Genomic DNA, 17214 nt, shown 5'->3' with positions numbered 1-17214 from the left:
TACAAGCTGGAATTGCCCGAAGAACTCAATGGTATTCATAACACCTTCCATGTGTGTTATTTGAGGAAATTCATGGGAGATGTTCCCGACATAATTCCAATCTCGGAATTAAGGATGGATGAGAATAAAAGGCTGATCGAAGAGCCTGAGGCAATTATTGACCGTAAGACTAAGAAGTTACGATGCAAGATGGTCGACTTGGTGCTAGTCCGATGGAAACATTCGAATGGGCCAAATCTCACTTGGGAAACAGAGGATGACATGATGAGTCGCTATCCACATCTGTTTGCTGATGCATGATTCCGGGACGGAATCATCCTAAGGGGGTGAGAATTGTAACGCCCGGGTTTTCAGGGCTAAGCATTTTTGTCAATGTAATAGTCTAGGTCAACTATTGTAACTCTTTTTGAAGTAATAAATATGAAATATTTGACTATTATGTGAATTATGTGTGTTTATGTGTTTATTATTTAATTATAAATGTATAATTAATAAAGAATAAAAATGAGCGTCAAAATTAAAGTGTGAGATAATCCCGATATCTCTACATAAAGTTGTAGAATATGTCTCAAGGTTTCTGTACATATAAAGAATGCCGAAATCCGAGCTATAACGAAGAAGTTATGGCCCGCCGAAGTTTTACGGCAAAACCGGCACGACACCGGGAGACGTAAATAGTGAATTTACGATAGAAGACTTTTTAGCCTTAGAAATCTAAACAAAAGTCGTAGAATATTTTAAACTAAGAACATCGATAAAAAGAACGCCCAAATCTGACTTCGTATGAAGAAGTTATGATTTTTCTAAGATTCGGCTTAGCAGTGCACGACCTGAAACTCGAATTTTAGTTCGAGCAGTTTTTGGCTTACGCAATGTAAATGAGAGTTGAAGATCTCATTAATAGGAAATCAACAGTAAAAAGACAGACAAAAGCAGAGTCCGTATGTAGAAGTTATTAATTTTACGCAGATGTTTAACAGTATAATCTCCTTGTACTGTTAAATTTAAGATCGGTCGAGAATTAGCTAACGGTGTCAAAATGAAAGTTTTAGATCTTATTATTACCTACGCGTGGATATAAAGAACATCAAAAACGGAGGTCGTATGTGAAAGTTACGGATTTTAGAAGTCGGAAGTGTGCTGTGCGAAAATGGGTGATGTGGCACAATCTTGGCCATTGCTTTCTCCCCAAGGCTTGCCACCAGATGGTGACATGTGGCACCAAGTTCAGCCATATTTCACCCTATAAATACCACCTCTCCCACCCTCATTTTCTTCACACATTTCCCATTCTTTCTTCTCTTTACTCTCTCTCTCTCTAGAACCTCTCTCTAGCCCCGAAATCCCCCGAAAAGCCTAGGGAACCTCCCTAGCACGAGGTGGAATCCCCGGAGTGCTCGAAGGCTCTGGGAAGAAGAGCTTTTCGGCTCGGGAACGCTGCTCCAAGCAAAGCCCGGTTTTCTATAAAACCCGCTGTTTCGTCGAAGAAAAAATTCTTTTTAAGAAGCGAAGCGCTGTCTGAGTTCGGAATCACCACCTTTTCCGGTGAGTGCATAGTTACTTTCATCTTACACATAGATATGAAGTATTTTATATATTACGTGCTATATGTGCATATTATCTGTATACTTGTTATCTATGCTGGATGAATGTTTTTATACAAGTTTTAAATGATTTAAACTGTATATGTAATTTATATCTACAAAAATGTTGGGGTAAAACATGGGTAGATGTAATAAGACGATGTGTGATAAAATGATGAGAGGCCTCGATGTTGTTGTTGTTGATCCAGTCATCTAGCGGAGTATAGATGACGACCACAGACTCTTCTAGACAGTCCAGTGGAACACTAGCAGACTCGCAACCTGTAGGTGTTGTGAACGATGTGTTCACCGGTGTACTCCATCCCCCACATGGTTGCCTATTAGGACATTTATTGTTGAGGAATCCCCTTAGCAGTAGTGTCTTTCCCGATGATGATCCTTAGGCTAGGTCCCTTATGATAGGTGTTTAGGGACGTAAAGTGAGGATAACGGGAACGGGTAATCGGGTTATTGTTGATTGATGAAATTAATAAACTTATTTATTGTGGGTTGAAAACCCTATGTGCTCACCAGGCTCCCAAGCCTGACCCACTCAGTTTTATGTATTACAGGTAGTGGCGCATGAGCATAGGTGTGATGTTTTGGACGAGGGATTACGGATATAGGCCTGTAGATATGAAATAATGTAGTAAGGCTTATATTGTACTGTTTATACTTTTGATCTGTACGAACATGACATCCCGAGTCTTTTAATGAAATACATTTCTATGGAAATGCTTTTGATAAATCTTTATCATATTATTGTTTTGGGACAAATTCCGCAACCCTTTTATTAAAAGATAACTCTGATTTTGAAATAAAGTATAAACAAAACCGGTCTTTTCTGGCCGTGATTTTGGGGATGTCACAATTACCATTAATAAAAATACCCTATGAATGACCGAAACAAGATCCTACACCTTGATTGAATCTGAAAAGATCCTACCGATACGTAACTAGCTTGATAAAACTTCCAAGGTTATCCAAAAATGTTAAAACCATGGTCGGACCAATCCAAATACCAACCTTGATGACATGACATGCGAAAATATACAACATACAGAGCTTGATGATAAGTTGATGCACCCATTGAACTTCAATTGATAAAGCTCAAAATTTTCAAAGAACCACCGCTCTTAACGATGAATGAAATGACAAACGATTGACATTGCATTGAAAACTAATCCAATGATCTAATAAACTAGTAAACAAGGCCCATGTGGAACTTAACATACCAAACTCCAAAGTCGATTGACCGATCAATAACTATCCATCCTAAACTATAAATAGAAATTTATACAATGAGCTGACAAATCCCTCAATAAACAATACTCACCTGAGTGGCCCAAATGCCTCTTGACCTACTCATTAGCATTCCCGAAAGGAACCACCAGCTACAACGAGCTCCTTGTCCAACAACTTCTTGCCGCAAAGACCACTCATGCATTCTTGAGCACATACATTTGTTGGCAACTTGCTCTGCACCCTCGTCTTGACCAAATCTTGAACCAATGTCTCGCATACCTGAACCACAAATTCCTATGATCCATTATTCTGAAACCATAAAATCGAGCATATTGATGATCCTCCAAGCATAAATTCCCAATTCTTCTCCATTTAGGATTTGAACTACCCCCACTGACATTGTAACAAACCAAATCCCAAATCGGCTCAACCAGATATGTATCATCCCTAACTCTTGGAATGTATAACATAACGCAAGATGATATTCCAAATAAAGACCAAGAAAACTCAAAGAGATTCTAAATCTCAATTGGAGACCTTGTAAACTTCCTAATCATAATTGCCTCTAACATCAAGAATCCTATGTGCAATAATTCTGACAGTCCATTCATAGCACTGATTATCTATATAGAGACAAATGGACTACCACACACCCCGTCTACAAATCCCTATCCATCAATTCATCACGAGAATTAGTCATAAATACAAGATGTGTCATTCTCATAGTTAGCATACATCAGATCTGATGTATCCTAACTATGAGAATGATACATCTTGTATTTATGATTGATTCTTGTGAAGAATTGATGGTTAGGTATTTGGAGATGGGTGTGTGGTAGTCCATTTGTTTCTATATAGAGAATCGGTGCTATAAATGGATTGTCAGAATTACTGCACATAGGATTCTTGATGTTAGAGGCAATTATGATTAGGAAGTTTACGAGGTATCCAGCTAACATTCAGAATCTCTTTGAGTTTGCTTGGTCTTTATAGGGAGGATCATCTTGTGTTATGTTATACAATCTAAGAGTTAGGGATGGTACATATATGGTTGAGGCGGTTTGGGATTTGGTTTGTTACAATGTCAGTGGTGATAGTTCAAATCCTAAATGGAGAAGAATTGGGAATTTCTGCTTGGAGGATCATCGATATGCTCGATTTTATGGTTTCAGAATAATGGATCATAGGAATTTGCAATTAAGGTATTCGAGACTTTGGTTCAAGATTTGGTCAAGACGAGGGTGGAGAGCAAGTTGCCATCAAATGGATTGCTCAGGAATGCATGAGTGATCTTTATGGCAAGCAGTTGTTGGACAAGGAGCTCGTAGTAGCTAGTGGTTCCTTTTGGGAATTCTGATGAGTAGGTGAATAGGCATTTGGGCCACTTAGGTGAGTATTTTTTGTTGAGGGATTTTTCAGGTAATTGTATAGATTTTTATTTATAGTCTAGGATGGACAGTTATTGATCGGGAGTGTGGTATGTTGTGTTCGATATTGGCCTTGTTTAGTAGTGTATAAGATCATTGGATTAGTTGTCAATGTAATCTCAATCATTTGTTATTTCATTCATTGTTAATAGTGAAGGTTCTTCGAAAATTTTGAGCTTTATCAGTTGAAGTTCAATGGATACATCAACTTATCATCAAGTTCTATATGTTGTATATTTTGGCATGTCATGTCGTCAGGGTTGGTATTTGAATTGGTTCGATCATGGTTTTAACATTTCTGGATAACCTTGGAAGTTTTATCAAGTTAGTTATGTATCGGTGGGATTTATTCAGATTCAATAAAGGTGTAGGATCTTGTTTCGGTCATTCATAGGATGCTTTTATTAATGGTTAAGGTTCGTTATTTCGATTAGATCTACTAGTACTTCACCCTTTGGGTAAGGTTGTGAGAAAAAAAAGGAATGTAGTAGATCTAGGGTTGGTTATGGGTTCCCTTGAGGGTGTTTATTGTGGTAAGCTCATTAGATATTGTCATGAGAAGTGTATGTGGAATGAGTATGATAGCATGAGAACACGTGTATCAAGTTATCAGCATAGTTCTTATTTTGTTTATAGCCTTTGAATTGGAACAAAAGTGCAACCGCATATTTCATTTTTTAGTTGTGTGAGACCATGTTTTCGTATGATTTAGCGTTGGTAACAGTTTGAGCTATGAAAGGAATCTATGCAATAGAAAGGTATGGATCATTTTGTGTTGAGAGGGATGTTAGTTGGGTTCCTGCAAGTCGGTTGGTTGACAGTTGAGTACCTTTAGATCGGTGTGGTACCTTGAGCTTATCGTCATAGTGGTTAAATGGTGTCACTATGTATCGTGAACTAGTGTTTGTATGAGTCATATAGGTGGGACCCTGCATTCATTTGATTGAGACTCTTAGGTCTTGGATCATTAGTCTTATCGGCATGATTGGGTGTTAGTGCACTTTTGGGAGTCGGGAGACTCAGTGACCAGTCGGTTTGGATCATGTGGATAGTAAAAGTTTATTGGGGGTATTAGTTGTGCATTAGAAGTTGTTTGTTGAGTGGTTGTATTTGTAGGTATCTACTTGCTTGTGGGTTATTAGTAACAGTTGGTTACCAAAGATGGGTTTTAGATCTGAAACTTTGGTCATGAGGATCGTTGATAATGTCTCGAATGGTTTGTCAATTAGATGTACATCTAAGATAATGAGGGATTTGGATGCAACATGAGATTCTTGGATGGACCATCATTATGCTTGTGGTAGGAATGGGTTGGTGATGACTTATAAGGAAGTCAAGAGTATATTTAAGGTTTTTGGTCAATTTCTGGATTAGGGATTGGTTGAAATTCACGATCGGTATATTTTTAGTATGCTTTCTACATGAGTTGGTGGTGTTCCTAGTCAGGGACTGGGGTAGGTATGACGAATGGATGATCATCAGTCTTAGGGTATGGTTTCTGAAGTTTAGACTTGTGGTCTCAGTTTGGGAGTTTATTAATGGAGTTATTTGTAGTTTAAATTTTGAGAGTTCTCGATTTTAGTGGTTCTCTCTGGAATTTTGTTCTTACAGTTAGAGAGAGAAATACAGTTGTTGCGGTTGAGGATTTTCAATTTATTGGGTTGTTTGTTGGCAGCTTTGGATTTCGAGTGGTCTCTTGAGTTTTCTTTATAAGATGCCTAGATTTTGAAGTGGTTAGAGGAAGCTTATGGAATATGTTGGCGTTGTTTTTAGAGATCCTAACCAAGACGGATTTCGAGGACGAAATCCAGTTTAAGTGGGGGAGCGTTGTCAAATCCTATTTCGAGAAGTTTCTTATTTTGGGGTTGGGGTCAAGAAAAGGATTGATTAAATTCCTTGGGCTTGAAGGGAATAGGTTTTAGATCTTATTGGGTGTTGATAATACTAGTTTTGTGATCTAAGCTCTTGGTTTGTGTTTCCAAGTCAAAGGGTAAAATGGGAAAAATGATGTTTTGGACTTCTTTCATGGATTATGGTTTTTAGTTCGACATGTATTAGCTAAATTAACTAAATAGAAGTGTGGAGCTCTTCAATACCTTCTCGTGGATATAAAGATCGCCGAAAATAGAGTTGAAAATGAGAATCTATGGTTGTTTGAAGTTGCGGTAGATTTGAGTGAAAAAGTCACCACGACAAGGCGGTTGCCATGGCTTGACGATCAGTCATGCTCAAGCTCATTATTTTTAGGGTTTTCAACGTATTTAAGAATAAGGTTCCGACTTTTTGGCCATTTTATCACCCTCCATCACCTCTAGAACCCCTTTGGAGAAACCCTAGCCTCCACCTTCAAGATTTGAGCTTCTCCTCTCTCTTATCTCTCCTCTTTTGGATGTTTTTTATGTTATTTTAATGAAGTTTAAAGATCAAGAAAGTTATTTTGGTTTCAAGGAATGATGCTTCAAGTTTGGATCCATTAAGGGCATTATATTTTTGGACTATTATAAGTATAAAGTTCCAATATTGCTATCTAGTTCTTTAGATCTTGTCATTTGGGGTTTTTGGCACTTTTTGGTCCATTTTATGAGTGATCTTGGAGTTTAGTGGACTCCAACATCTTTTGCTCAGTTTCGAATGCTTCTTGGACCTCATGGACTAGGAATATTATGATCTTTTGACTTCCCTTTTATCCATGCAAGTTATCTTGGTTATTTAGGTCATTTTGGTGTATTAAAGTTAGATCTTGAAAGGTTATGACATTATTATGGATAAAGTTGGAAACTTTATGCATGTAAACATCATGTTGATTTAGATCTAAAGGTTAGAGATTTGGACTTAATGGATTAAGTTAAGAAAGATGCATTTTGGGTCCCTTTGAGACTTAAAGTCTAAATCTTGGTGTTTTGGACCTTCCTAATGGATATAGTTAGAAACTTTATCCATTAAGACCTTAAAAAGGATCAGATCTGAGCTTTGAAGCTCTTGAAATTGGAAGAAAATGGATTAAGCTCATTTAAGCTATTCAGACCAGTTTGTACGGCGTGTCCTTAGGCTGTCATGGTGTGGTGATTGGGGAATCATTAATTGTTTTTGCATTTTGTGGCTATGATGTGGAGGGCTATTGCTGTCAATTTTGACCTTAGCTTTCACCGTTGACTTTTTGACCAATTTGACAGTCAAACTTGGGTAGAATTGAGTTTTTGAATAAGGGTTTGTCTCGATTTGATTTTAGAAAACTTAGGTTGGCTGTTCTGATGTTAAGGTAGTTGTTGGGCTTCTATTGAGTAGTTCAGGTGAGTCTTCTCATTATACTTGTAGGTTGAAGACACAAATGTCGGCCTAATGGATTGTGTAGGAAGTTAGTTGTCTCTATGATACTTGCATGGAAGACCCCGAGGGTAGCCCGCAGCATTTGTATGAAAGACCATGGGGGTAGCTCATAGAAATTGAATGAAATACCATAGGGGTAGCATATGACACTTGGATGTTAGACCATTGGGGTAGCCCATGGTATTTCAAAGAAAGACCATGGAGATAGTCAATGACACTTGGTTGTAAGACCTTGGAGGTAGCCCATGACATTCCAAGAAAAGACCATGGGGGTAACCTATGACAATTGTATGTATGGTATGTGGTATTTTAGAGAACTTACAAAAATTTGTGCTTACAATTTTGTGGTTTAAACGTTTTCAGGTACTTTCAGATTCAAAAGGAAGAGTCTGACTTGATTGCATTGCATCCCCAATAGATTTATTTTGCTATGATTGTTTATGATTTTACTCTAATGTTTTGAGAATATTTTTACTCTGATCATATTTTCGAATAATTAATGAATTCCTTTAACTTATTAAAATGAAAATTTTAATTGATATTTTTGGATCGTTACACGTTCATTTTAGCCATTAACACAATAATATTTGATAAAATGTATATTAATTCATAATTTTAAATAGAATCGATTAATGTTCTAATTCCAAATACTAAATCTTTACAAATTTAGTTAATCTTTTCTAGAATGCTTCTTTCAAAAAAAATATGATTATCAATATCTACCTTGTTTAGAAATGATTCTAGAATCTGATGTTGTTGTTCCTTTTAAAAGGATGCTCTTTTAAAGCTTTCAAGGCATTACAATACAAATTCATAATAAAAGATGTGGCTCGAACTAAAGTACTAGTCTTGTCGGTGTTGAAATCCTAGGATGGTAATTGTCTAATTGGAACCCCTTCTTTCCACGTAAATTAGGTATCACAATATAATTTGCAAGAAGACAAACCGAAAACATATTGGGCGGTTAAATTTTTTTTGTATGATAAATTAATATTTTTTAAATACTATATTTATAAATCTAGGGGATATAACATTATTATATATGATCTGTTGTATTTTATTAAGAAGTTTCATCGCATCCAGTGCGAGGAAACCAAATGTATCAAACACAAATAATATGAACACATGTTGATTTTTTATGCATGATTTATCATGTTTTGTGACTTTGCATGTGACAGTTTTTAAAGAAGTATGTCTCGTCTTGAAACCCCCAGTCCTCAAGCCCACGAGAGGGGACACCCATTTAAGGTCCACACAAACGTGTTTTCCTCCAACTCATCCAAAAATCAAAACATCAATTAGTCTAACGGTTGACTTTCCTTCTGTCAAACCAATCAAGAAATTTACATGTCTCTTTCTTTATAGAAACCCTGACATTTTTAAATATATCAAACAAAACATCTATAAGCGTGTTAAAAATCAAGATTCTACGAGAGTCTTATGAGAATCTTTTTATTTTTGCAGTTTATTTTTTTTCAGTTATATATAAACAAAAGATTTTGTATTACAAAGCAAATTAAATATCATAGTTGACGTATCTCTTGTCCTACATCCACTTTCCAAACAATCAAGATCTTTTATCAACTAAAATACTTTATTATGGTAGAATATAAACTGTATACCAAAACAGCCCACACCCAAGATCCACATACTTTGCTATCTTCTCACATACTTTGCTATCTTCTCACGAATTTATGTAAAAGCAGTTACAACAATAGAATGACTTATTAACACTAAAGTATTGTTGTACACTCAAATAATTACCGAGTGTTAGACAACCAAATAAATTCTATAAAAAACAAGTAGCAAAAACCTCCCAATATATAAATAATATCACTATGATTTTGGGTTTTCATGATTCACTTTGGTGGTTGACAACTGATTGTTATATATATATATATATATATATATATATATATATATATATATATATATATATATATATATATATATATATATATATATATATATATATATATATATATATATATATATATATATATATATATAAAAGAGTTGTTATTTGTCAACCACCAAACACCTTATTAATGTGGGTTAATCATGAAAAAACAAAGTTATAATAATATTATTGATGATATTACCGTTTAGGTTAAAAAATACAGTTTTATGTACCAATAAATTTTGTTCTTTTTACAACATAAAAAAAAAAGTTTAAAAAATATAAACAAAAATAAAAATTTGTACCCTATTAATTATTATCCCAAAAAAATGCAAACCAAATATACAGTACTGTATAAAAGTTGATTACCTCAAACGGATTGGTTGCAAAAAAAATTTCCACTTTCCATGAAAATGGTCAAATGAAAATAAATAATTTAAAAACACGATTCAGATTTCAAAAAAAATTCCAAAAAAATGATAATTTTTTGTTTTCCAAATTATATGTAAATTGGAAAAATGATCTTTACAATTTTAAAAGTTTCTAAGTTTTTAAAATTAAAAATAAAAACTTCACCGGTTTCAACCAAACACATTTTTTAAAATTTTTATTGAAAACCAAAAATGAAAATGAGAACTCTATTTTTCAAAAAATATTTTCTTAAAAATGAAAACATTTTTTCACAAACAAACAAACGCACCATAGGAGAGAATTTCTCATAAAATCATGTGCTCTCCTTTTGTTTTCTATAAAATTTCTTGTATTTGACTCTTAATTAAAGTAATTTACTGTTATTCAGTCAAATTAAATCTGAATTTAACTTCAAAATACTTTTGATTTCTATAATAATAAACGACTCGATAAGTTACGTTGAAAATACGGAAATACTAACTACTACAAGCGGCAAAAGGTGCATGTGCTGTCCCACACGCTATTCTTAGACACAAGTTGACAAAATATTTTGTCAACACGGAATAATATTATAAAACCAATGTCAACACCTCATTAGTCATTAGGCAAAACTAGATGATTACATTACTTACCAAAAATTAGGTCAGATGTTGAAAGACTACTACAATACCATTTTACATTACATGTGTTTGTATCTAAAGGATATAAAAAGAAAAACTATATAAATTCCTCTTCTATACGGAATTTAATCGTTGAAACTTGAATGCTCCGGTCTAAGGAAACATAGTCTGTCCTAAAAATCTTCTTGAATAGGAAATTAGCGTTAAGAGTGCAAATATTGGTCTTCAATCAAAGAACACAACCTTTAGCAAAACTAAATTTATGTCGTAATAGTTGGTAAATCTAAGCAAAAAGCTTCTAAAAATATACTTATTCTTATGTAGATCATTCTAAGAAAAACTTGGGAGTGGAAAAATCTCTTGTTATCCAAAAAATAAATTCTAAAAAACAGAAAATTTTGATTTTCTTTTTAAATTCAAATTTTGTAAATTAAAAAAACAATAATTATTGTTTCTCATAAACAACTTTGAGTTTATATATGAAAAAATCGCAAGTTTTTTCTAAAAATTGCTGAAAAAAAAAATCAATTTTTTTTGGTTTTTTTTCAAAAAAAATTTCAACGAATTTGAAGAAAAAAGTTGCAATTTTTTCATTTATAAAGTCAAAAAAAAAAAGTATTGTAATCTCTAGATATTTTTTATACATTTTTATGATTTTTAGGGTTTTTGTTTTCCATAGAATATATATATATATATATATATATATATATATATATATATATATATATATATATATATATATATAGGGTTAGAAGTGAATCGAATCGACAATGATCCAAACCCATACCATTTAATAATAGGGTAAATGGGTACGGATTATAAACAGATAAACGAATTGAAAATCAAAACCAAACTCATAAAATGCTTCCGGTTTTAGAGCGAATCATTGTTAAAACATGTTCCAATGACAGGTTTAGATAGGAGTGTGGGTGTGAAAATGACATGTGGTGGCAATGGGGGTAAGGCATTTATGTGGGGTACAAGGAAGCTAGCCTACTTGGCTAAGTTCAATTTAGATATCTAACCATAAAATATCCCAATCCTTAAATTCAATTTCAGATATATACTAATACTTCAGTTGTAAAAATAAAAAATAATAAATAAAACTATATGGGGTAAGGATTGGGATGGTGTGGCAATGTGGATGTATGTAGTGTTCATATTCAAGATACAAATAAAAATAAATATGAAAAAACCGATAAATATATTCAAATTAATTTTTTTTGGAAACGATTCAAATTAAATAAAATTGTAAACTTCTTGTTTACTAAAAAAGTTCAATGATCCAAACATATTGTCTAAGCTTTATTTAAAATTTTTGCACATTCTAAGGCACCTTTGACATTATAACTTTTTTTTTTTTTTTGGAGGACACCTAATTTTTTGTTTTACAATATAAACTAATAACCTAAATTTTTGTTTTTGTTTTTTACCTTGTTTAAATTTTATAGAAATACAATATTATGTTTTTCATCTGAAAAAATTATCAAAATAATGTCTTTTATTCAAGTAAACATACACAGTTATTTGCTTAAAAATAGAGAATTGTATATATATATTCTTACTAAACATCAAAATATCATATTTATTAAACTTAATTTTGAAATATCATATTTATCCTTCATAAAACTTTAAAATATCTTATATATCCTTTTTGAATATCAAAATATCATATATTTCATTTTTAAAAATCAAAACATCAACTTCTTAAGCCGTAATATCAAAAACATCATCTATCTATAATATAATATAATAATATTAAACAACAAAAATTAAAAAATCAATGCATATATTCTATGAAAAAGGTTAAATCAAACTTTCAATTATTATAGACGTAACGATAATAGTAAAAAAAAATTAATTATTATAACAATTCTAAGATATCAAAAATATTATAAACTATTAAAAACATTGTAAAAGAAAATTAAGCAAATACGATATTGTAAATATTCATAAAGTAAATATTTATAAAAGGTAAATGTGATATTAATAAATAAAAATAACAAATATAATATTTTAATGTTTAAAACAACATTCTGATCACCTTTTAAATTAAAACCTTTTTTATAGGATAGAAACCAGATCAAAAAAAAAAAGGTTAAATCAAACTTTCAGTTTGAAATATTAAAACGAAAATTATGTCCAGTTTTTTCTTCTTAAAAATAACCCTAGTGAGATCAAACCACACCCCAATAACAAAAATTATTATCTTTTCCATAAATATAAACGTCTAACTTCACATATTACAATGCACTTAGCAAGTGTATTGACCACTAAATGCACCTAATATGTATGTGCTCTCAAAGCATGTCATGAGAATATGCTTTTTATGTTATGTGAGTATGGGGTAGGTAGGGGATGGGGGTGGGGTGGGGGATAGGGTAAGGTGGGTCCCAAACCCCAGCCAACCAATTTAGAAGTGGCCAGAAGGGGTGGTTGTGGTCTCTCTATACAACAAAAGTCAATAATGAACACTTAAGATAAACAACACCAACCCTTTTTCCCACTTGTACTATACTAATATATATTATATTCATATTCATATATTTATATATATTCCCAAAAAAGCTCAGCAACGCCCATGCGCCCAATGTCTGTTATGGTTGTTACCAGGCCTCATCTGTTGGTTTTTCCGGTCAACCTGAACCTCCTGCTTTGGTAGATCATGCAGTTCCATCACTTGTATCGTTCGTTGTCTCTTCGCTATTTAAAAAAAAAAGTAATATTTTCAATATCATAATTGCGTATTCGAAACCGACTTTAAACATCACAAGTCATTAATACAAACCGTTTTCCGCTTGTTGATAACGTTCTTGTAGTTTCCTTTTTGTCTCTTCAAGCTTGTCTTGCACGCTTTCCCCATCCGCACGCCACGGTTTCTTCACAAATATACACAAAAATATGTCAGTTGATGCAAATCAGGTATACAACAGTCTGCTACGTGGTACCCATAAGGAGCCCAATCCATATTGAAACTGAAACTCTCACACTGCGACTGTTGTGCTAGGTAAAGCAAATTTTGGCGTATAAAGATAGTAATATAATTGAGTAACTTACGCGTTGTTGATGTGCGATTGGTCTCTTTTGAAGAGTAGGTTTTTCAGGGTTTTGCAACTTGCGGTCATTTGGTTTAATTCGTGGTGCCAAGTTGGCAATGGGAGGTCTAGTTGGTTTGAAACCGGTTGGTTGCTTTATAACATTAGAGTCACGATCCTCCTTTCGGGCCATGGTGGGCCCGTTTAATGGTTTTTGTTCTTTCAACTTGGTTGCGTTTTGCTTCTCGACTGGTGGCTTTCTGTTGTGATCACGGTTCTTGTTGGATTCCGTGCTTATCCTAGGATCTGAAACAATATCCAAAATTGGAATTTAATAACAACCCGAATAGAAAAAGATATGATAATAATAATAAATGATATAAATTCAACTCACTTCCGTAATCATCCATGCCATCAAAGAACTTCTGAGATCCACGGTTAGCAATATACAAAAGGAAACACAACCCGTCAGATAAAAGTCACTTTTTTACAGCATGACATGACAAGACATGACAGGACAGCACGTTTGGATGTCAATTGGACAAAAACTGCAACATTTTGTTCGACGCAAAAAGATGGAACATATGGGATGTGCAAAAGACGTAAATGCCCCTCATCCTCTTTGATGAAGGAAAAATGAGATTTGCATACCTCAGATAGCTCCAATGACATTGCGTGAGGGTTCAAAAATGCTAAATCGTCTAAAGGAGGTGACGGAAGGCCTTCCTCTTCATCAAGAACAGATGGATTCATCGACTCGGGGGTAGCTTCAGAAACTGCAAGTTCAATTTCTTTAAAAAATGGAAAAATTTTAAGACAAATAATATAATATTTTTCACTAAAAATTGACGAATTACCAGTCACTTTAGTCGTAGCATTCACCCATTCGTCTACCATGTGCTTCCACACCCTGAATACACAACAATATCAGCAATATCAGCTCAGGGGTTACTGGAAGAATAACCTTTTTGCAAAAGCGAAAGCGACAAAAGTAAAATTAATATATCCATGGTTGTGTGCAAGTTTTTAGGAGCTAAAAGTTAGCTACCACACGAGCATAGAAAGATTTCCATTTATTAAAATCAAGATACGCGTAATTTGCCATAATTGAACTTGCGGAGTTATTTCATTCCAAATTAATGTGATCAAAACAATTATACGATCTCTTTCTATAGTACAACACAACCTAACTAACATGTAGCTCGCACGAGTTCATGATATGTCTAATTGATTATGAAAGATGCGTAAATTTTTGAAACCCAAGTGTAAGAGTTAGTTTCTTTTTTATTAAGTCTACTAACTTATGCATTGTTAAATGCATATCAAGTCAATAGGAAAAATTTTCTTACTCAATTAGCACTCTTGCAATTTGGCGAACATCCTTTGATGCATGCTTTCGAAGAACATTAACGGATTTTCCAATCTCAGTTGCCTGAAATATAAAAGAAACATAAGAGGAGGATAATTCAAGGGTTGAATTGGTGGATAATTCTGTAAAAGATTTTATATTCAAACCTTGAGTGTTTCTACTGATAAATTCATCAATTGAAGCTTCCTTAACGAATTGCATATGTCGAATGTAGACTGAGAAGCACAAGAAATAAGATCAAACATTCTTCAACCAGAATTAAATCAGAAACAATCAGTTAGTCATTAAATTATTCAAACTAACAAGTAATTGAACTGAATTCCATTTAATTAGTGAAGTAATAAAGAAAAAAAAAAAACCTCATCTGGGCTGTTGTCAACAATCTCTTTAATCCTCATAACCTCATCAAACATCCGGGATTCTTCTTCAATTTCATCGGTAAGAGCTTCTGCATCTCCATAGCTGTAATTGCTAACATGGTGGTTCATTTCATTAACCTCTACATCACGATGATGATGATGATCATCATCATCGTCATCATCTTCTCCTTCTTCTTCTTCATCATTATCATCATCGTTTCTAGAACTATTTATCACCTTGCTGCTCTCTTTACTCCAGTTCCCATCAACATCTGTTAATTTACTATTATACTTAACCCCTTCATCTCCATCATCATCACCAGCATCATCGTCATCGTCATCGTCATCGTCATCATCATCATCATCAGCATTATCATCTACAGGCAAGGCTAATTCCTCTTTATCACAACCAGAGCATTTGATTAATCTACAGGAGAACAAGGTCTGAGCAATCGAATCTCTCCTAATCCTAAACTCTTTTGGATAATCAGAAGCAGCCATCATGATCGCTCCTTCAATGATATCGAATATATTCGCATTAGCGCTACCAAAATACTCCCTCCAGTAATCCATCCGTGCAGCAGATTTTGGGACCGACATAGCAACAAACGTCCCCACCAAACTCAGAACGAAACCCACCCAGATCAGATAACTATACAATTTTATAGATTAAAACCCAGAAACCAAAAATCGACTAACCGATCTCGTTGACACCCATAAACACAAAACCTTAATTTATCAGCAAATTTGGGAGAATTTGTGCAAATAAAGAAAGAAATCAACAAAACCTTGCAAGATATGTGCACGATGGAAAGATCTCTACAGTTAGATTAACAAAAGAAAACAAAAACTGAATAGAATAACTCTTAATATGTCAAATTGGGTGCTAATATCTGTCGTTCTTGTTGGGAAAATAGAACTTTATGAGGAACCCAAATAGGGTTTAAAAAATAATCAATGAAAGATGGGTTATAGAATCCGAAATCGACGATCAAAATCGAAATAGTTTCGATTAAGAATATTAACATAGATATTCTGGTTCTAGAGGAGGGAATTCTTTGATTCACCGAGCTCAAGTGGAGGGAATATGAAGCAGGTGTACGCAACGCAGTGTGTGAAAAGGAGAATCCCCTCTCAGATTTCACTTTTCACCACTTAAAGACTTCACCTTTTTTGCTTCGTGTCTATCTCAGACTATTCGGCAGAGTCGACAAACTACAAAACCCACGGTTTTTATATTTCTTTTATTTCTATTTGACCGTCAATAAATAATATTATATTTAGTATTATTATGTAGTTACTTTATCGGATGGTATATATATATATATATATATATATATATATATATATATATATATATATATATATATATATATATATATATATATATATATATATATGGAAAAATGAATATACCCTTAAGGGTATATAAACTTAGGTACTCAAACTCATAATAATACATCGTTTTGTTTGATATATTCATTATAATATTGTTAAACTTTAATCCTTAACTTGATTTATATTCAATATTTTTAAATTTTCACTATTATCTTCCTCTTACATCACATCTTTTTGTCGAACACTTACTAGGTTATATATTATTGTTGAAAATAACAATTATGTAAGAGGAAGATAAATATGAAATTTATAAAAATCTTTGAAGTAATTCAAGTTAAAAGTTGAATTATAAGAACATTGGACAATTACAATATTTATATATGATACACAACGATGTAGTATTGTAAGTTTGGGTACCTAAACTTATATACCCTTAAGGGTATATTCACTTTTCCCATATATATATATATATATATATATATATATATATATATATATATATATATATATATATAAGGTTGAAATGTTTTTCATATCTATTATGTGCTGGAATGCACCAATAGAAATTTAATATTAATTATATGTATATTAAATATTATC

The 17214-nt window shown here is 33.2% G+C and overlaps 1 protein-coding gene across 1 annotated transcript; it reads right to left on the bottom strand.

Moving 5' to 3' along the window:
* Window positions 1-12706: 12706 nt before the first annotated feature.
* Window positions 12707-16484, bottom strand: LOC145047894 (Transcription elongation factor (TFIIS) family protein). Its single transcript, XM_078996251.1, has 9 exons — window positions 15277-16484; window positions 15064-15132; window positions 14898-14980; window positions 14406-14458; window positions 14200-14324; window positions 13943-13973; window positions 13571-13854; window positions 13302-13392; window positions 12707-13216 (listed from the first exon to the last, which is right to left on the bottom strand). Exons 1-9 carry the CDS (start codon window positions 15874-15876, stop codon window positions 13083-13085), a joined length of 1470 nt encoding a protein of 489 aa, XP_078852377.1. The 5' UTR covers window positions 15877-16484; the 3' UTR covers window positions 12707-13082.
* Window positions 16485-17214: the final 730 nt, after the last annotated feature.

This window comes from Lactuca saligna, chromosome 5 (genome assembly GCF_052625555.1).
Source record: "Lactuca saligna cultivar CGN05327 chromosome 5, ASM5262555v1, whole genome shotgun sequence".
NCBI lineage: Eukaryota > Viridiplantae > Streptophyta > Magnoliopsida > Asterales > Asteraceae > Lactuca > Lactuca saligna.
This window is presented reverse-complemented; position numbering and strand designations above follow the sequence as displayed.